Genomic DNA, 22,572 nt, shown 5'->3' with positions numbered 1-22,572 from the left:
TTTTTGTTATAATCTCCGCCACTAGGGGCAGTATTCCATTAAAATCAAAAAGAAACCATTTTTTGGGTGGGGTCAGAGAGTAAGGGTGATGCCACACGTGGCATTTTGAACCCGTTTTTGGTCCGTTTTTAAGCAGTCCGTTAAAAAAACGCATCCGTTTTTTAACAGGTTTTACCAATTATCTTAATTAAAAATGGTAAAAAACGGATGCGTTTTTTAACGGACTGCTTAAAAACGGACCAAAAACGGGTAAGTTGGCATCACCCTTCGGACTCTCTTTGAGAAGTTTTGCAGGCATGTGGAGACTTGGAGCAATGGTCGCTCCAGTAGGGGATTCTGGGAAATATGCAAATAAATTCCCCAGGATTGGACAAGGAAAACCACGCTTTATTTTTAAAAGTTTTTTACTTAACGGTTCAAATAATTTTTTTTTGGTTGCATTAAATTCTAACTTTATTATTTTTTGTTGGGGAGGGGGGGGGATTGTTTACATCTTCAGTATTTTTTCAAGTTTGATCTCAATAATTTGAGAAATTGTTAAATTGTTACTCTAAATATTGAATTTTTTTAGCGCGATTTTAAATTATTCTGAAGTTTATGTTTTACATTTTTTATTCCATTTGTCATTGGGGGGGGGGGGTTCTACATATTTTTGGAATTATTACTTTGGTAGTACGATTTATTTTTTTGGGGGGGGGGGCAGGGGTCTCCAAATATTTTTTTAAACTTCTTATTTTTTGTCAAAAAAAAAAATAGTTTCAGAGCTCTCAAATATTGTCTTTAAATTCTGGGGATAACAATTTTTTTGGGGGGGAATATTGATAAATGTTTCTGATTTGTTAGAATTTTTTTTAGCCCTGTGTAGCAAATTATAGATCAGTCTTCACAAATAGAATAAATTAAAAGACTTTGTAGCTTTGTACTGCATATCAGAAACCCCGGCTGCTGCAGAACATCATTATGAAAGAAAGTAGAGGCTCCAACTTATTGTACAAACGGCCGACCTGTTCGTTCATTCTGAGATATTTTTATTTATCTAGTGTTTTATGGGTTGTACATTATCACCCTCCCTCATTCTCTGCCAGGGTGTGGTAATGGGCGGGGCTTGGTGAGAAGGAGGAGGAGTCTAACTCGATTACAGACTCATTCTTTGGGACTCGTCATGACATTAATATTAGTTATTCCCCCTTTTTGGGGGAGGAGCCTAAATTTTGTACATAACCTACGCGATCACATGATCAATTTATTTGCTGTTTATATTAACTGTAAATATTTCTATACACTGTTATTTCTGATTATTTATCTACCACGACTGGGGACTGTGGCCCCTTGGTGCTCGAATGTTAAAAAAAAAATAGGCCCTGATAACACTACTGTATATATGTACAAAATAACCTGATAACACAAAACTAAGCCCCGCCCCCGAGGAACTATCATGATGCAACTTAACATGATTGTGATGTCACCGAGTTGAATCTGTAACCGCAAAGTGATCAGTTATGAGCAGGAACTTTCTTAGACGTGTCTCTTTTATTAAATCCTCCAGTGCCAGTTAACGTCGCCCCCTTCTGGCCATTTCTTTATTCATAGTATTATTTGAGTGACAACCAATATGGCTATAGGGGGAGTGGAGAACCTTCGACATACAAGAGGGGGGAGGACCGCTGTCCCGGCAGCCATATTGGTTGTCCTCCTCTTCGATGATTGACTCACGGCCCCTCCCCCCTGTGTACCCTGCACCGTATATTGTATCCTATATGTATATAATAACCGCTCATTGTGGGGGCTATTTATAATTCTCCTGGTTCTGATGTAATTATGACTGTGGGGAATGACTAACGCGCCGTGGTAACACTCGTCCCTTGTAGAACGGAATAAATCTGTGTCCTGAAATGAAGAAACGTCTCTTTTTGTCTTTTTTTATCCCCATTATATCTGTTATATATTAGTTTCTAGGAAACCCGGATGATCAGAGGATTTCCTAGACGGCGCAAACTGGGAGATCCGTATCAATATGGCTGCCATGACCCCACCCCCAGGCAGGGTCACCCAATTTTTAGGGTGTCTATGTGCATTGTGGGGTATGTGGTGGGGCTTGTATTACCTGTCCGGCATTGTGTGTAGACCTATAGGTGATACCTGCTGCCCCCCCTCCCCCAGCGCCCGGAGAGTTTCACAGCTCCTGGAATGTCACCCGACATCATTCTTCCTAAATTCAGAACTTCTCTCCCCAAATATCTGCATATTCCACACGTATCGGCCGCATTCATGACCTGAGTGACAATAACGCTGAGCACAACTCCAATACAACGTACAATAACAGCAGGTAATAAAGTATCTAGGGATCACCCAGCTTTCCCAAGACCCTAAATGTCACATAAATATCCCTATATAACACCTAACTCCATCTGCGACTCTGTGTCAGTCTACACCGATTGCTGGGATTCTGGAACTAGAAAGCTGCTACTAAAGGTAAAACTATGTAAGGACTCCCAAAATCTGCGCTGTCACATTCAGGCGAGCCCAATTTTGGCCACACATTAAAAGGGTGTATGAAATGGACTGGCCGTTAATTTCTCAATGGTTTTAATAAAAATTAGCAGCAGGGAAGGAGCATGAAGGAGCCCAGATTGTTACTTGCACTAAACTTTAAATCCAGTGATGGGGTCCCCCGTCTCCCCCCTGAGGAATGCAGCAGGTATGTGCAGTATGGGAAGACTCTCACAGATCCAGTATTTCTGCTTCTCTAGATATGTCACTTTGATTTGCACAAAGGGGGTTAAGCAGAGACTCTGCCTTCATCCTCCTCCTCCTCATCATCACACAGGGCGGAATCAAGGGTGGTGGAGGCTCCGGGGCACAAACTGGTGGGGGCCTTCCCAGCAATACATATAAACAGACCACACACAGCTCCCCATTACTACATATACAGTATGTACAGACCCCGATAATAAATATATACTGCCTCCCCAGCAATACATATATATACAGTCCCTTAATAATGTATATATACAGCCCAAAGTACAGGCAGTATCCAGGTTACGTACAAGATAAGGTCCATCGCTTTGTTCTTAAGTTGAATTTGTATGTAAGTCGGCATTTTAGCTGCAATGGGACCAAGAATTATCAATAAAGCTTCATTACAGACTAGAGATGAGCGAGCACTAAAATGCTCGGGTACTCGTTATTCGAGACGAACTTTTCCCGATGCTCGAGTGCTCGTCTCGAATAACGAACCCCATTGAAGTCAATGGGAGACTCGAGCATTTTTCAAGGGGACCAAGGCTCTGCACAGGGAAGCTTGGCCAAACACCTGGAAACCTCAGAAAAGGATGGAAACACCACGGAAATGGACAGGAAACAGCAGGGGCAGCATGCATGGATGCCTCTGAGGCTGCTTAATCGCACCATTATGCCAAAATTATGGGCAACAGCATGGCCATGACAGAGTGACAGAATGAAGCTAGATAGCATCTAAAACATCCAATAATTGACCCTGACACTATAGGGGACGGCATGCAGAGGCAGCGGCAGCAGGCTAGAGAGTGTCATGGCGACATACCCTAAATGGACTCAGGCTTCAAACCAATGGGTGGCAGAGAGGAACCAAAGGAGGTGAGCAAGAAGCGCTCAAATAATATCGGTACATGATAAAAGTTTGCCAGTATATTTTGTGGATTACACAGCAGGGTGGCGACAAAGTTAACATGGAAGCCATGAAAACAACCCAAAATTCTGCCTGACACAGCTCGTTTGATAAGGGGAACATGTATGGAGGCAGTGAACTAGTAGTAGATTAAAGGTGCTGCAGTTAAAACTATGTTAGTTGGATCTTGGCATGGAGCTGGCGCTGCGAGCTTTTGTCTATCCAAGCCCCTGTCTCTAGGCTCCTCCCCAAACAGCACTTCTAAGAACCTTTTGTATAAGATCAAGTGTAGTAGCGTTCTTATAAGTTTGGGATATGGCGGGTGAGGGGAATGTAAACAGATGCGCAAGAAGCGCTGAAATAATATCGGTAAATGATAAAAGTTTGCCAGTATATTTTGTGGATAACACAGCAGGGTGGCGACAAAGTTAACAACTTTGATGTGAAATCCATGAAAACAACCCAAAATTCTGCCTGACACACCTCGTTTGATAAGGAGACCATGTATGGAGGCAGCTATATGGACGACTTTTGGAGGCAGCTATGGCGATGACGTGTGGAGGTAGCAATGGAGACAACGTGTGGAGCCAGCTAAAAAGACGACATGTGGAGGCTGCTATGGAGACAATTTAATTTGGATAGTGCCTGTATGTGGCAGTCCTAAAAAGTTTTCAAACCAGAGGAGCAGGTAGGTGGTCCTCCAGTAAAATTAAATAGATTGAGTGCCTGTATGTGGCACTCCCAAAAATTGCTTAAAACAGAGGACCGGGTAGGTGGCCCTCCAGAAAAATTAAATACATGGAGTACTATAGCTAGAGCCAGTTGGCCCTGGTAAAAAATAGCCAGTTTCCTCTGCTTTAGTGTACAAAGAGGAGGAGAAGGAGGACAATGAGGAGGAGGAGTGCATACATTATTCAGGTTGAGCTTCTTTCACCTGGTGGAGAATGGAAATGCGGAGAAATCCAGGCTTTATTCATCTTAATAAGCGTCAGCCTGTCAGCGCTGTCAGTCGACAGGCGTGTACGCTTATCGGTGATGATGCCACCAGCTGCACTGAAAACCCGCTCGGACAAGACGCTAGCGGCAGGGCAGGCAAGAACCTCCAAGGCGTACAGCGCCAGTTTGTGCCACATGTCCAGCTTTGAAACCCAGTAGTTGTAGGGAGCTGTGTGATCATTTAGGACGATGCTATGGTCAGCTACGTACTCCCTCACCATCTTTCTGTAAAGATCAGCCCTACTCTGCCGAGACTGGGGACAGGTGACAGTGTCTTGCTGGGGTGACATAAAACTGGCAAAAGCCTTGTAAAGCGTACCCTTGCCAGTGCTGGACAAGCTGCCTGCTCGCCTACTCTCCCTCGCTACTTGTCCCGCAGAACTACGCCCTCTGCCGCTAGCGCTGTCAGAAGGGAAATACTGTTTCAGCTTGTGCACCAGGGCCTGCTGGTATTCATGCATTCTCACACTCCTTTCCTCTCCAGGGATGAGAGTGGAAAGATTTTGCTTGTACCGTGGGTCCAGGAGAGTGAACACCCAGTAATCGGTGCTGGAATAAATTCTTTGAACGCGAGGGTCACGGGATAGGCAGCCTAGCATGAAATCTGCCATATGCGCCAGAGACCCAACGCGCAAGAATTCACTCCCCTCACTGGCCTGACTGTCCATTTCCTCCTCCTCCAACTCCTCCAACTCCTCTTCTTCTGCCCATACACGCTGAACAGTGAAGGTCTGAGCAATGCTCCCCTCTTGTGTCTCGCCAACATTCTCCTCCTCTTCCTCCTCATCCTCCTCCACCTCCTCCGATATGCGCTGAGAAACAGACCTAAGGGTGCTTTGGCTATCAACAAGGGAATCTTCTTCCCCCGTCTCTTGTGACGAGCGCAAAGCTTCCGACTTCATGCTGACCACAGAGTTTTTCAACAGGCCAAGCAGCGGGATGGTGAGGCTGATGATGGCGGCATCGCCACTGACCATCTGTGTTGACTCCTCAAAGTTACTCAGCACCTGACAGATATCAGACATCCACGTCCACTCCTCATTGTAGACTTGAGGAAGCTGACTGACCTGACTACCAGTTCTGGTGGAAGTTGACATCTGGCAGTCTACAATCGCTCTGCGCTGCTGGTAAACTCTGGATAACATGGTTAATGTTGAATTCCACCTCGTGGGCACGTCGCACAACAGTCGGTGAGCGGGCAGTTGGAGGCGGCGCTGCACTGCCCTGAGAGTGGCAACATCTGTGCTGGACTTCCTGAAATGCGCACAGATGCGGCGCACCTTCGTGAGCAAATCAGACAGATTGGGGTATGTCTTGAGGAAACGCTGAACTATCAGATTTAACACATGGGCCAGGCATTGCACATGTGTCAGTCTGCTGAGTTGCAGAGCCGCCACCAGGTTACGGCCGTTGTCACACACAACCATGCCTGGCTTCAGGTTCAGCGGTGATGCCCTGTAATAGCTCTTGGGCGGTGTGCCTTTTATCGCCTAGGCTCAGCAGTTTGAGCACCACCTGCTGTCGCTTAGCGACCGCACTGCTGCTGTGCCTAGAGCTACCGACTGATGGCGCCATGCCCACGGATGGTAATTCGGAGGAGGAGGAGGTGGAGGAGGGGTGGGAGGAGGAGGAGGCATAGTAGGCCATTGAGACCTGGACCGAGGTAGGCCCCGCAATCCTCGGCGTTGGCAGTATATGACCAGCCGCAGGGTCAGACTCGGCCCCAGCCTCCACCAAGTTAACCCAATGTGCCGTCAGCGATATATAGTGGCCCTGCCCGGCAGCACTCGTCCACGTGTCCGTGGTCAGGTGGACCTTGTCAGAAACGGCGTTGGTCAGGGCACGGATGATGTTCTCTGACACGTGCTTGTGCAGGGCTGGGACGGCACATCGGGAAAAGCAGTGGCGGCTGGGGACCGAATACCGAGGGGCGGCTGCCGCCATGAGGTTTCAAAAGGCCTCGGTCTATACCAGCCTATAGGGCAGCATCTCCAGGCTAAGCAACTTGGAGATGTGGACGTTGAGGGCTTGGGCGTGTGGGTGGGTTGCACTATACTTCCTTTTGCGCTCCAGCGTCTGGGGTATGGAGAGCTGAACGCTGGTGGATGCTGTGGAGGATCGTGGAGGCGAAGATGGGGTTTTCGCACTGGAGGTGTTTGGCCCGGGGTCCTGGGCAGGGGGCTGACTAGCAGATGACACAGGGGAAGGAGCAGTGGTGTGCCCGGCCGGAGGTGAACGGGCTTGGTGCCATTGAGTGGGGTGTTTAGCATTCATATGCCTGCGCATACTGGTGGTAGTTAAGCTAGTAGTGGTGGAACCCCTGCTGATCCTGGTGTGGCACAGGTTGCACACCACAGTCCGTCGGTCATCCGGTGTTTCCTTAAAGAACCTCCAGACTTCTGAAAATCTAGCCCTCGCCGCGGGAGCCCTCGCCACGGGAGCTTCACTACGGGCAACATTTGGCGCTGATGCACCAGCTCTGGCCCTGCCTCTCCGTCTGGCCCCACCACTGCCTCTTCCAACCTGTTCTGCTATAGGACTCGCCTCCGTCTCAGAAGCACTGTGTTCACCCGGCCTATCAACCCAGCTTGGGTCTGTCACCTCATCATACTCCGATCCCTCAGTCTGCTCCCTCCTCGGACTTCCTGCCCTGACAACAACTTCACCACTTTCTGACAACCGTGTCTCCTCATCGTCCGACACCTCTTTACACACTTCTTCCACTACGTCAATAATGTCATCATCACCCACAGACTGCGACCGGTGGAAAACCTGGGCATCGGAAAATTGCTCAGCAGCAACCGGACAAGTGGTTTGTGACTGTGGGAAGGGTCCAGAAAACAGTTCCTCAGAGTATGCCGGTTCAAATGCCAAATTTTCCTGGGAGGGGGCAGACTGGGGGGGAGGAGGCTGAGGTGCAGGAGCTGGAGGAGTGCTGATTTCGGTGACATGGGTGGACTGCGTGGAAGACTGACTGGTGGACAAATGGCTAGAAGCATTGTCAGCAATCCACGACATCACCTGTTCGCACTGTTCTGGCCTCAACAGTGCTCTACCACGAGTCCCAGTAACTTCAGACATGAACCTAGGGAGTGTAGCTCTGCGGCGTTCCCCTGCTCCCTCATCAGCAGGTGGTGTCTCACCCCGGCCAGGACCACGGCCTCTGACCCCTGCAGTAGTTGGACGCCCATGTCCCCGCCCTCGTCCTCTACCCCTAGCCCTCGGGTTAAACATTTTCCAAATTAAAGTGTAAACTTTTAATTTTTTATTTTTTTGTGGTTTTTTTTATTTATTTTTTTAAACAAAACGATGCTATCCTATTGCTATGGCTAGTTTCTAACCGACACTGACAGCACACAACTGGATTTTGTGCTGTGCCAGATGACTTTGAGCTATAAAAAGAAATAAAGGTAAAAAAAAATAAATCAGCAGACTCTGCCTAATTCTAATCAAACCCCTAATAAATTGTCCCACTTCGGTGTTTGAGGTGGATATGTGTGTCACTAAGAGCTAAACACAAGTCCCCCTGCAAATTCCTCACAATATGGTACTAGCTGCACTACTAGTGCCAGCAAGCCCAGCCACAAGCAAACCAAAAAAAAGTAAAATATAACGTTATTGTAGCCCTAAGAAGGGCTGTTGGGTTCTTGGAGAATCACTCCTGCCTAACAGTAAGCTAATAGAACACCCTAACGCTTTCCCTGACCAGCAGCAGCTCTCTCCCTAGCGGCATCCAGACACAGAATGATCCGAGCAGCGCGGGCAGCGGCTAGTCTATTCCAGGGTCACCTGATCTGGCCAGCCAACCACTGCTATCGACGTGTAAGGGTACCACGTCATGCTGGGTGGAGTGCAGAGTCTCCTGGCTTGTGATTGGCTCTGTTTCTGGCCGCCAAAAAGCAAAACGGCGGGAGCTGCCATTTTCTCGAGCGGGCGAAGTATTCGTCCGAGCAACGAGCAGTTTCGAGTACGCTAATGCTCGAACGAGTATGTTCGCTCATCTCTATTATAGACACATTACAGCTGATCAGTGCATCCTGGGGCTATAGTAATATCCAGAGACTTCACCAGAGGTCACAGTGAGCAGAGGGGTCCATCTTTAACCAGGGGTCGTCTGCAAGTCGGGTGTCCTTAAATAGGGGACTGCCTGTAATAAATACATATATGTACAACCCCAGGAATGACTTAATAAGTACCCAATATAGTAACAAAATAATAAAACTCCCCCCGTTGCACGGAGCAACCTCCTCCTCTTCTATCAGTCAGATATATGGCGCAGAGGTCGCAGCTGTGGTAGAGCAGGAATTGTATTGTCCCCTCGCTCTATCATAGACACAAACATGTGGGGGGGTCCACGTCTGCCACTAGCTACAGACTTCTTCTATAAACCGGCTGCTATTTTAACATGCGCTTCAGGAGAGCCGGGGCAACGGACTGTCTGAATCAGGCCCACATTAGAATAAAACTTTGGTTGGTGGGGGCCTCTTTAGGAGCAAAGTTGGAGTGGGCCCAGGGGTGCTCTCCCCATAATCCGGCCCTAATCATAATCCTATTGTCTTTATAATAGTTGCCTATAAATGTCATCCATCTGACCCAAGGGCGTTGGGTGAGGACTGGATATATGGGAATGGGCTCTAGGGTCTGCATGGCAGCACAGGATTGCACATAGTCCATGTACTGAGGTAGTAGGAGAGGGGGTGAGGGGCGACATGCGGCACCCTCTACGCCAGCTCAGGCAGGACACCCGGCCACATTGTAATCATTCCACAAATCGCAGAACACAGATAACATTCTAGAATGTGTCCGACCGGTCGGAGGGGATTCCATCAGTACAGTCCCTCGCTCAGCTGGGCTGCACCTCTACTACACAACATTGGGAAACAAAGCCCTAAAGAGGAGTCTGAGATAAGGATTTGGTGAACTCAACAAAGAGTATATAGGAATATATAAGGCTGCGTTCACACTTTCAGTTTCTCAGATGCAGTTTTCCAAACCAAAAGTAGCTGAGGATCATAATGAGAACTTATAATGGAGATGCTCCTCCTCCTCACTACTCGTTTGGACATCAAAACTGCATCTGAACAACTGATTGTGTGAACACACCCTAACATTTAAGGGTTCATTACAAAAAAAAATCACAGCATGTAAAGCCATGGTGATCAGTGGACCACACCAACAAGACACAGGGGGATTTATTATGTATTCCAATCCAGGGGACATTTACTTTTACATTATTTTAGATCCTTAGGGGTGGGATTTCCCGTATTGACTCCTCCCACTTCCTCATGGGTGGTATTAGTTTATGTTAAAGGAATTCCAGAACTGGAGGATTATTGGGTCTTAAAGGGGTATTCTTGGTCGTGTTCGCTTTTTAAAAACGCAATGCTTGATGTGTTATAATTGAATACATTGGTGTCTCTTGGAATTTGGAAAAAACACGATGATCTTATTCTTCCTGTTGTTTGTACATGTAATCGTATGCATTATCAAAAAAAGCCAAGATGCAAAACTGATGCGTTTTGCAAGGATCCAAAAACGTGATGAAAAGAAAAATGCATTAAAAACACCATGTGTCACCATTTCTAATGTAAGTGGATGGAAATACTTTTCCGGGGGAGGGGGGACTACAGCCATGGGGCCGGCAGTGTCAGGGGGCCCTGGCATTTGACCTGACACACTAAAGAATGGAGGATGTGCACCATTGTAAAGCATTATATGTATATAACAGTGCACATCTTCCATAGTATGCAGCATGAATCTTTGATAGATCTTCCTAAGTGTCTAAATGTGTGAGTGTACAAATATGGGGGATATGGGGCCCTGCCTCTCCTAATTACACCCCTGCCAACTTCTGTTCATATAGCTGAGCTTTTGTAACAATGTGTCGATTTATGTAGCTTTAGTTGAGCAGAAGTTTGTCGCTGTATCAAGTACAATGACACAGGGCAGCATTCAGGGGGGTGTAGTGTGACCGTGTTCAGGGGGCCCCGGCAGGAGAAGGGGCCCCAAGTCACATAAAATTTTCCTCCCTTCCCAGGTGCAAGGAAATCACTGGCACACAGGGCTGGATTATCATTCTTGGGGGTTGCCCACAAAATTTGCTTACCACCTTACTAGTGGTGGCCCTACTATAAAAAAAATGTAGGTTGTGGTGGATGGTGAGATCCAAATAGGAGCCCTCTGGAGGCTAAAAAGGATTATTTGTACTGATACATTCACCCCATTCATGTGAACTCGCGGCTGAGTGTGCATGTGCCCTCAGTGGTTAGAGGGGAGTGATTGCTCCCCCCGAATGGAGGATTTTCCCTTTCTGAAAATGTATGAGTTTATTGAAATCCAAATGGCCATCACTTATCTCCCCCAACCTCTGCTTCAAGGGGAAGTCTTGTCAGTCTATGGCCAGCTTAAAGGGGTTGTAACAAGATTTAAAGGTTTTTTTTTATCTGCAATAAGAGTCTGTTCTGTTTCTAGATGGAAGCAGACTTGATTTTCAAATCCTGGACAATCCCTTTAATTCTATCCCATAATGACTCACCAATAGGGGGCATCATAAAAATGGACCAGTGGTGTACCCTTCACTATGGGCCTGCATCTCCACCATCCATAGGGGGCAGTGACCAAATTCTAAGACCGGTCACATGACATAAGCCCAGTGAGTGGGATGGAGATGGTGTCACTGGTCAGTCCAGTCCTGGAGGTTTGGATATTCTTACAAACTGGAGTTTCATCCTTATCTCAGTGATTTCAGTATCTGCCGCAGATTCTTTGTTTTCCTACAAACCAGTTTGACTTCAGGACATAAACATCACAGTGACCCAACAATGGAGTCAAAGGAGCCCGGAACAGGGGAACTGGTGCAAAGGTGGAGTAACGGGGGAGGGGACCTGCAGGTAAATGTCTCCTCCCTCCCAAGTCTTGTGCACCCCATAAGATACAAGTCCTGAGATAACCCCACCTCAGATGTGAGCGTGCACTCCAGAGCTGCACTCATCCTCAGAGGTGGAGCACACACCTGACCCTGCTGCAGGTGAGTACAGGTGCGTGGGGCTGGAGATGGATGGATGGATGGGGGGGGGCTATTACTTATTAACAAAACTGAAAAAAGTTACATTATTTATTATTATGGTGGAACCGCGACATTCCGTGTGCAGCATCGGAATTCCGAAAATCGAGACGTTGTAACTGGTGAGAAACTACGACTCTCATCATCCTCATTCAAGACGACATCTCTTCTAGATTGTAGATATTACTGGATTTGAGGTGCAGACCCCTCAGTTGTGCCCCAAATATCCACAGATTGATTAGTTTTGTATTCGTCAGGATCACCTGCGCTGAGGCTGCGTTCACACGATCAGGTTTTTTTAGATTCCGTTTTTGATCAGGAGTGAAAAAATAAGGAGTAAAATCTCTGAAAGATATTTCTCCCTGAAGCTTTAAGCTTCAAAAACTGCATCTAAAAACCTGATTGTGTGAACTGCGCTGAGGCTATGAATGATCTTGCCCAGATTGCCCCTGAAATCTATAACCTAGTGGAGGAGAATGGAATCCAATGGTTTTGACAAGTGGGTACAACAATCTTGGGTCGCAGTCGGACCTCGTTCACACTTTCAGTTTTTTGGGTTTTTTTTATGCAGGTGTTTGATGTCCAAACCAGAGGATGAGCAGCGCCTCTCCATTGTATGTTCTCCCCCATTATGATCTGCACCCGCTTTTGGCTTCAAAAACCACATCGGAAATCCTGATTGTGTGAATGCAGCCTTACACCAGTGAAGGAATTGCAAGTCAATTTTGGTTGAGAGACGGTGGTTGCATCCTGATACTTGGTTATGGTCCTGGTGGGCTGGACATGTTAAACCAGGGTGTAGAGTTTTGTTAGACCCCATTGTTTTTAATACTTGGTATTTGTAAGGTGTTGTGCAGCTTTCACCTCACCAGGAGTTGTATACAATGGTGGTTCCTATTGACTGACAGCAAGCAGAGATCTTGAAAATCATGAGCAACTTTAAGTTGTGCGCTTGTCATATAGTAGGACGAGGTGCTGGGACTTGTAGTACATGCCAGTCTTTAGTTTACATGAGCGCATTGTTGGGTGCAGCTGAATGGACAGCAATGTTCTGCACGCATCTGTTTGTTCAGATATAGCAGAGCTGATATTGTTGTGTGACTGTGTTGGCTTTGCACAAAATTATGATTTAGTAGTGAAATAATAGAACCAATAATTATCATGTGACCTGCAGTCCTATGTAACACCAAAGATAACACAGTGATATCTCTCTGAGTACAGATCATGTAGTATATGTGTCCTGCAGTCCTATGTAACATCACAGATAACACAGTGATATCTCTGAGTACAGATCATGTAGTAGATGTGTCCTGCAGTCCTATGTAACACCACAGATAACACAGTAATATCTCTGAGTACAGATCATGTAGTAGATGTGACCTGCAGTCCTATGTAACACTACAGATAACACAGTGATATCTCTGAGTACAGATCATGTAGTAGATGTGACCTGCAGTCCTATGTAACACCACAGATAACACAGTGATATCTCTGAGTACAGATCATGTAGTAGATGTGTCCTGCGGTCCTATGTAACACCACAGATAACACAGTGATATCTCTGAGTACAGATCATGTAGTAGATGTGTCCTGCAGTCCTATGTAACATCACAGATAACACAGTGATCTCTCTAGTACAGATCATGTAGTAGATGTGTCCTGCAGTCCTATGTAACACTACAGATAACACAGTGATATCTCTCTGAGTACAGATCATGTAGTAGATGTGTCCTGCAGTCCTATGTAACACCACAGATAACACAGTGATATCTCTCTGAGTACAGATCATGTAGTAGATGTGTCCTGCAGTCCTATGTAACACCACAGATAACACAGTGATATCTCTCTGAGTACAGATCATGTAGTAGATGTGTCCTGCAGTCCTATGTAACATCACAGATAACACAGTGATATCTCTAGTACAGATCATGTAGTAGATGTGACCTGCAGTCCTATGTAACACCACAGATAACACAGTGATATCTCTGAGTACAGATCATGTAGTAGATGTGTCCTGCAGTCCTATGTAACACCACAGATAACACAGTGATATCTCTGAGTACAGATCATGTAGTAGGTGTGTCCTGCAGTCCTATGTAACACCACAGATAACACAGTGATATCTCTCTGAGTACAAATCATGTAGTAGATGTGTCCTGCAGTCCTATGTAACACCACAGATAACACAGTGATATCTCTGAGTACAGATCATGTAGTAGGTGTGTCCTGCAGTCCTATGTAACACCACAGATAACACAGTGATATCTCTCTGAGTACAGATCATGTAGTGACCTGCAGTCCTATGTAACACCACAGATAACACAGTGATATCTCTGAGTACAGATCATGTAGTAGGTGTGTCCTGCAGTCCTATGTAACACCACAGATAACACAGTGATATCTCTCTGAGTACAGATCATGTAGTGACCTGCAGTCCTATGTAACACCACAGATAACACAGTGATAACTCTCTGAGTACAGATCATGTAGTAGATGTGTCCTGCAGTCCTATGTAACACTACAGATAACACAGTGAGAATCTCCACTCTGCTACATCTCTCTGTGTATTGCAGCTTGTTGGGTTTGTCCTGTGGTGCTGATGTGTAGCAGGTAAGGAGCTAACCCTGGTACAGTCTGCCGTCTCTTTGCTCCGTGTTCACATTGCGCTGCAGTTTTTTTTCTCAGAGATTAGTTTTGATGTGTGAATATAAAGTATCAGATGTACAAATATTTCCTACATTCTACTTTTATCACAGATTTGCTACAAATTTGGAAAATTCCTCAATGTCTGAAGGCAAAACCTTGTGTCCTGTGCCAATACCCGCAGCTAATTGTTACATTGTGTCTGTAATACTTCTCTATTGTATCATCTGTTTACATCACAGGATTGTTTAGCCTCAACACAAGTGTAACAAACCCTCAGCTCTACAGAGTATTAAATATGTTCTGACTCCGGATATAAACCATGGTTCTCTCTGAGTACTATAGGGGGTCCATAGACTGAACCTAGAGAAGGGCGTAGCTGTCACCTTAGGGTGCATGTGCCGGTGGTAGGTGCTAATTCTGGGGAAGGGGTTACAGGCGCCTCATATAGAAGACGGGAATGGCCTGACATTGGGTACAAGGCACATGTAGCAGGTCTGTGGGCACCTATAGAATGGTTTTGGTTATTGCCCCCAACTCTATGGACTTCTTGTTGGCCAAGGTGGCAGTAGGGTATGATTTTTTTTTTTTTTTTTTTTTTTTTTCTGCCTCCCCCAAAGGTTTTCCAGATTACACAAAACACATTTTCCAGGATCAGTTTGAACATTGAGTTCCATGTAGACCGGGATGCTGAGGGCTCCCTCTAGTGGTGTCAGCAGGTCACATTTTTAGCTCTAGTTACCTATAAGATTTGTAGTAATTCTATAATGTATAGGCCCCTCGAGGTTGTCCAGGAACACTCTATATGACTAAGATATGGGAACTGTGTGCGGTATTCTAGGAATGACTGACTAATGTGGTTGTGTCTCTCACAGGTAACGTCCCGAGATGGCGGACAAGGGTAAAGGCGGCCTCCAGGCGGTCATCATCTTTGGCAATGTTGTAGTTCTGGTGAGTAGGTGTCTAGAGAAGAGAATGATTATTAGACTTCTTGTAGACCGCCATGTCTGCTTCCCCCCCCCCCCCCCCCACTATGGATCTGAAAGTAAAATTACCTCTACAGGTGCAGCGCCGTACTATCCACCGTCCACCAAAACTATGAGCATAGCGCCCCCTATATAACCCCCAGCCCCCCACCACTATATCCCCAGGAAGAATAGTGGAATGTTGCTATACAGGAAAGTCCGAGCTCATGAAGACATGAAAGGGAGCGGCCCGACAGGAATGTTATAAATGTAACTGAGTTTTTAGGAGGAAAACGGCTGCACAACACATCACTTATTATATATATTCACCCCCACCCTATATCTTATTATAAGTGTATACTGTTATATGAGCAAAATACCCAACATTTCTGGCAGCTAAACCATTTGGTTTCTCTCATAATACTTGCCCTCCCATGGGCAATAAGAGTACTACAATAGTCCTGCCCCCTATGTACAGGAATATAACTACTATAATACTACCCCCTATGTACAAGAATATAACTACTATAATACTGCCCCCTATGTACAAGAATATAACTACTATAATACTACCCCCTATGTACAGGGATATAACTACTATAATACTGCCCCCTATGTACAGGAATATAACTACTATAATACTGCCCCCTATGAACAAGAATATAACTACTATAATACTGCCCCCTATGTACAGGAATATAACTACTATAATACTGCCCCCTATGTACAGGAATATAACTACTATAATACTGCCCCCTATGTACAGGAATATAACTACTATAATACTGCCCCCTATGTACAGGAATATAACTACTATAATACTGCCCCCTATGTACAGGAATATAACTACTATAATACTGCCCCCTATGTACAGGAATATAACTACTATAATACTGCCCCCTATGTACAGGAATATAACTACTATAATACTGCCCCCTATGTACAGGAATATAACTACTATAATACTGCCCCCTATGTACAGGAATATAACTACTATAATACTGCCCCCTGTGTACAGGAATATAACTACTATAATACTGCCCCCTGTGTACAGGAATATAACTACTATAATACTGCCCCCTGTGTACAGGAATATAACTACTATAATACTGCCCCCTGTGTACAGGAATATAACTACTATAATACTGCCCCCTGTGTACAGGAATATAACTACTATAATACTGCCCCCTGTGTACAGGAATATAACTACTATAATACTGCCCCCTGTGTACAGGAATATAAGTACTATAATACTGCCCCCTGTGTACAGGAATATAAGTACTATAATACTGCCCCCTGTGTACAGGAATATAACTACTATAATACTGCCCCCTGTGTACAGGAATATAACTACTATAATACTGCCCCCTGTGTACAGGAATATAACTACTATAATACTGCCCCCTGTGTACAGGAATATAACTACTATAATACTGCCCCCTGTGTACAGGAATATAACTACTATAATACTGCCCCCTGTGTACAGGAATATAACTACTATAATACTGCCCCCTGTGTACAGGAATATAACTACTATAATACTGCCCCCTGTGTACAAGAATATAACTACTATAATACTACCCCCTATGTACAGGAATATAACTACTATAATACTGCCCCCTGTGTACAGGAATATAACTACTATAATACTGCCCCCTGTGTACAGGAATATAACTACTATAATACTGCCCCCTGTGTACAGGAATATAACTACTATAATACTGCCCCCTGTGTACAGGAATATAACTACTATAATACTGCCCCCTGTGTACAGGAATATAACTACTATAATACTGCCCCCTGTGTACAGGAATATAACTACTATAATACTGCCCCCTGTGTACAGGAATATAACTACTATAATACTGCCCCCTGTGTACAGGAATATAACTACTATAATACTGCCCCCTGTGTACAGGAATATAACTACTATAATACTGCCCCCTGTGTACAGGAATATAACTACTATAATACTGCCCCCTGTGTACAGGAATATAACTACTATAATACTGCCCCCTGTGTACAGGAATATAACTACTATAATACTGCCCCCTGTGTACAGGAATATAACTACTATAATACTGCCCCCTGTGTACAGGAATATAACTACTATAATACTGCCCCCTGTGTACAGGAATATAACTACTATAATACTGCCCCCTGTGTACAGGAATATAACTACTATAATACTGCCCCCTGTGTACAGGAATATAACTACTATAATACTGCCCCCTGTGTACAGGAATATAACTACTATAATACTGGCCCCTGTGTACAGGAATATAACTACTATAATACTGGCCCCTGTGTACAGGAATATAACTACTATAATACTGGCCCCTGTGTACAGGACTATAACTACTATAATACTGGCCCCTGTGTACAGGAATATAACTACTATAATACTGGCCCCTGTGTACAGGACTATAACTACTATAATACTGGCCCCTGTGTACAGGACTATAACTACTATAATACTGGCCCCTGTGTACAGGACTATAACTACTATAATACTGGCCCCTGTGTACAGGACTATAACTACTATAATACTGGCCCCTGTGTACAGGACTATAACTACTATAATACTGGCCCCTGTGTACAGGACTATAACTACTATAATACTGGCCCCTGTGTACAGGACTATAACTACTATAATACTGGCCCCTGTGTACAGGAATATAACTACTATAATACTGGCCCCTGTGTACAGGACTATAACTACTATAATACTGCCCCCTATGTACAAGAATATAACTACTATAATACTTCCCCCCTATGTACAAGACTATAACTACTATAATACTGCCCCCTGTGTACAAGAATATAACTCCTATAATACTGCCCCCTGTGTACAAGAATTTAACTCCTATAATACTGCCCCCTGTGTATGACGATACACTATATTATGAGTATTTGTCTTGACTATGTCCCGTATTGTGTACACAGCTCTGCGGTTTGGCATTATTTGCGGAAACCATTTGGGCCACCACTGATCCCTACTACGTTTACCCAATTTTGGGGGCAACAGGAAAAGATGACGTGTTTGCTGGTGGCTGGATTGCGATCTTCTGCGGATTTTCCTTCTTCCTCCTCGGAACTTATGGGATTATGGCGGCGCTGAAGGGCAGTCGGACCATGTTCATGGTGGTAAGCTGATGTTGTGGGGGTTCAAGAAACCTATTGGGGGATTGGCCTTGAAAATAATTATACTGATAAGTGCAATGCTCCATGGGATAAATATGCAAATTGGCTCACACCCAGACACGCCTATCATTTATGGTGGTGAATTTACTCTTTCCTCTCTCCGCCCCCGCAGTACCTGGTGCTGATGATGATCGTCTACATATTCGAATGCGCGTCTTGTATCACATCGTTCACACATCGGGATTACGTAAGTAGTAGTTTACCTCGTTTTTATTAATTTTTTAGCATGTCAGGTCATTTTTTTTTTGCCATGTTTGTTTGTTTGTTTGTTTATTTTATTTTTTAACCCTTTTTTAGATGATAAACTCCAATGTTATCTTGACGCAAATGTTGAAAAACTTTGGGGACACTTCCACTCCCACAGCAATTGAGATCACCACCTTGTGGCAAAGGATCATGATGGAAGTAAGTGTGTCAAATGGGCGGAGCCGAGCAGTCTGCCTCAGCCCAAGATTACGCATCTGGGTGGTCCTAATTACTAGCATGGTTTATGGTAGCTTTAGTATCCAATATGCTAATTAGGTTCTCTTCTTATTCGATGAGTGGGTGTGAGCTTGAGTAGGCAGCTGAAATTTACTCCTCTGAAGAAAGTGATCCCCAAAAAATAGTTTGGGGACAGGGGTGCACCAGTCATGAGGCAAGTTGAGCCTCTTGCCTCTGGTAGCACCACCTGCAACAAGGCTGGTGCAGCATCAAGGGTGCAAAGAGTTGGAATTGGTTGAGATGTGAGGGTTCCCTTTTAAGTGTGTCGTCCGTACGTGGAAAGACCAAGGTTTTGCTTATTGATTCATTATTTTACAGTGCACTCTTTTACTCAATTCAGAGAATATAAAATTGACAGGAAGGATTTTTAATTTTTTTTTTTTTGACCCATGACTTGGACACCTGCCATGTCTTCCAATTGGGGCTGCTGGATTCTCCTGGCCGAAGTGGTACAGGCCTTGACCAACCCGGGCCGTTCCAGAGAAGGATTGCATGAAGAGGGAGAGGGCATAGTGTGTGTGCATGTGTGAGGCATCCCTGGGTAGATGGTAGAGGAGAGGCCCATGATGTTAGCGGCAGCCAGGGATAACACGAGAAGACAAGGATGTAGAACATCAACTTCTTTATTGAAGAACTTTAACACAGCAATGGAATTTGAAATATTAAAGGCATATATATATAATAAATCTAAAATATGTGTGTGTAGCATCTTGTTGAAACCACTCAGAGTGGAGGAGTCGGTTGTCCATACTTCACCTACCTGTTAGGGATATTTGAAGTGTACAAGGTTCGTAAAGGACCCGTCCAGCGGGCCACTAAACACTCAGACACACACATACCGTATTTTTCGTACTATAAGGCGCACAAAAAATCCTTTGATTTTCTCAGAAATCAATGGTGCGCCTTATAGTCCAGTGCGCCTTATATATGAACCGTACTTACATACAACAGCTGCCTTGTACTGTGCATAGGTCTGCCACCTGCTGGTCATTCATCCTTATAATCAGGTGTGCCTTAAAGTCCAGTGCGCCTTATATATGAACCTAGACATTTCAGCATGCATTTATCAATGGTGCGCCTTATATATGAACCTAGACATTTAAGGCATTTATTGATGGTGCGCCTTATAATCCGGTGCGCCTTATAGTCTGAAAAATACGGTACTCTATTTTTCTAGTTTTTGGTGCTGTTTTTGTATCATTTAAAACCTTTTTTGAAGCCTAATCAAGGAGGCCATAGGAAACTCTCAAATGTGAAATCACTGCCAAGCGATGTCTGTGCTTTGCTTGGAGAAGGGGCAGGGAGTTGAATCTTTGCATCAAAAAATTGTGATGGATTTTAAAATTAATGTTAATCAACGTGTTTTTTTTGTGTGTGCAGAAGCAGTGCTGCGGAATGAATGGCCCCCAGGACTGGATTCAATATTCCTCAACGTTTCGCAATCAATACAATGAATCTACCTCCACCTGGCCGCTCTGGTGCTGTATGAGGGACGTCAATTTCCAGATCGTGAACCAGCAGGCCTGCCTTGTGGGGCTTCCCAATTATGTTTATTCTACGGTAATTAACTCCATCATTATAGTCTAGGTCTAATGGGGACTGCCTGGGTTATACCCTTTTGAAACAGCTGCTCTTTTTCAGAAAACAGCGCCACCCATGTGCACAAGGTGGTGTGTGGTACTGCAGCTGATAGGTTGTATCTGATATTGCAGTACTATGGACAGGTGTAGAAAGTGGTTGCTAAAGACCCCTGGGCTGGGGGAGATACGGGTGGGGGTCTGTTATTTGGTTAAACTCTTCCCAAATTGAGGGTGCCATGGACATAGTGCCTGTTATGAATAGATGTCAAAAGTTGGTCCAACTGGTGAAATGTGTAATGCACCTTGTGCTGATAATCTGCAGGATTTGGAATGCAGCTCTAGATGTGACTAGAGCATAGATGAGATTATGCTCTATGTAGACGTTGGATGACTTTCATATAATGTTTGTACGTGTAACATTTCAGGGATGCGTCCACCACATTGTACACGCGATAAACAGCTACACGTGGGGAATCTCTTGGTTTGGATTTGCCATCCTAATGTGGACGGTAAGTAGGAATCTTCCTGTGACATTAAGATTTTTCAATCTGACCACTAGATGTCAGTAGTGAGTTACAACAAAAAACACTCAAACTTGCTTTACAGCACGCTGTGAATTTTTCCACTCCAGTCCAGGCCCGATACTGAATTCTACCATGTTCAGGGCTTCAAGGGAGGTTCTAGGAATAAAATGACCATGAGTCTGGCTCCTCCTACCAAGCCCTGCACCATGTATTATTCATTGAAATAACTTTGACTGGAGTGTTCCTTTAAACACGTTTTGAATTTATTTTTTTGTAAAATCTATATTATCAGATTTAAACTTAATTTTTTTTTAAAATAAACGTAGTTATAAAATTTTCAGAAATTTGAGGAACTTGCCCTTTTTAATGGTCGTATCAGCAGATTTTGGCTCTTCTATGTTAATCTGTATGTCCGCCATGTAAATCTCCCCGGCCATCTGCCACCCTGATAACCGCCCTCGTCTCTCCGCAGATGCTGGTCATGTTTGCTACGATGTATCACTACTTCACCATGTGATCCGCTGGATCCCTGACACGGCTGTAGCGAGATACCGGGAGGATTACCACAAGGATTTGGGTCATGAAGCCTCCATCAGATACAAGAGATTTGCATCTCGTAACCGATTCCTCCATCATTCCGTATGGAAGTATTATTACCCACTGTACGTGTACAGATTACGCCTTTGTTCACACTCGTAAATTTTTAATTTTCATTTTTTTTTTTTTTTTGATCATGTGACCTTTTTCCCATACTGCCGCTTGTACAGGTGACTCAGACCGCGGCTGAGAACGGATGTTTAATGAAGCCGCCCCCACTTTGAGTATGGCGCGTGTTACTGTGTTTGTATTATGAATAAAGTTGTGTGTTTTTTCGTTCTTAAATTTTCAGTCTCTTGTTCATACAGTGAAGGGTTAAACATTTCATACTGTGGTGGGCTTGTGCTGTATAAGAGGAGCTTCAGTATAAAGTGTGGAGGAGGGAATGACACACGTTTTTTTTCCATTTTCACAAGTCCTTTTATTATCTTAAGTTAATATTTATTGATGGTGAGAATTGAAAATACAGCAAAATCGTATCGTCATGATTTATATTCAGCAGTCGTCATGTCACACTGGCCCCCTATGTTCACCCCCGAATACACAGCGGTGACCCTGCCAGGCACACTAGGCCCCAATGTTTACAACCCAGTACAGGCAACTGCTAAGATGGACTCTCACAACAACCAATCAGCTCACAGCTTTAATCTTCTAACTTGCCTAAGAAATAAGAGACCTGAAATCTAATTGGCTGCTGCTTCCTTCAATCAGATTGGTTGCTGTGGAAACTCTCCCCATCAATCAAAATGTAATCTGGTTGAAGAAGAAGCAGCCACTTAGATTTCACGTCTCATATGTTCTCATTTTTTCAAGTTAGGAGAAAATGAAAGCAGTGTCCCGATTGGTTGCTCTGGAACCTCTGCCTCAATCA

General features: G+C 44.6%; 1 protein-coding gene across 3 annotated transcripts; it reads left to right on the top strand.

Moving 5' to 3' along the window:
• The first annotated feature begins 11,513 nt into the window (after positions 1-11,513).
• UPK1A (uroplakin 1A) lies at positions 11,514-21,980 on the top strand. Of its 3 annotated transcripts, none has more exons than XM_072155131.1 (8): positions 11,514-11,669; positions 15,224-15,299; positions 18,260-18,460; positions 18,630-18,704; positions 18,815-18,922; positions 20,381-20,560; positions 21,006-21,089; positions 21,577-21,980. In XM_072155131.1, the coding sequence occupies exons 2-8, from the start codon at positions 15,237-15,239 to the stop codon at positions 21,619-21,621; spliced, it is 756 nt and encodes a 251-aa protein (XP_072011232.1). In that variant the 5' UTR covers positions 11,514-11,669; positions 15,224-15,236; the 3' UTR covers positions 21,622-21,980. The 3 variants fall into 3 exon arrangements, with proteins under 3 accessions (XP_072011232.1, XP_072011233.1, XP_072011234.1); XM_072155132.1 differs by having other exon boundaries at positions 11,545-11,679; XM_072155133.1 differs by lacking the exon at positions 11,514-11,669 and adding an exon at positions 11,806-11,827.
• The last annotated feature ends 592 nt before the right edge of the window (positions 21,981-22,572 follow it).

The sequence above is a fragment of the Engystomops pustulosus genome, chromosome 6 (assembly GCF_040894005.1).
Source record: "Engystomops pustulosus chromosome 6, aEngPut4.maternal, whole genome shotgun sequence".
Classification (NCBI taxonomy): Eukaryota; Metazoa; Chordata; class Amphibia; order Anura; family Leptodactylidae; genus Engystomops; species Engystomops pustulosus.
The sequence above is the reverse complement of the archived record's forward strand: the minus strand, read 5'-3'. Positions and strand labels throughout refer to the sequence as shown.

Bases quoted from the DNA above. Each gene is read 5' to 3' on its own strand.
- UPK1A (XM_072155131.1), top strand. From the start codon at position 15,237: ATGGCGGACAAGGGTAAAGGCGGCCTCCAGGCGGTCATCATCTTTGGC. The intron at 15,300-18,259 runs GTGAGTAGGTGT...TTGTGTACACAG, and splicing joins TTGGCAATGTTGTAGTTCTG to CTCTGCGGTTTGGCATTATT. The intron at 18,705-18,814 runs GTAAGTAGTAGT...ACCCTTTTTTAG, and splicing joins CGTTCACACATCGGGATTAC to ATGATAAACTCCAATGTTAT.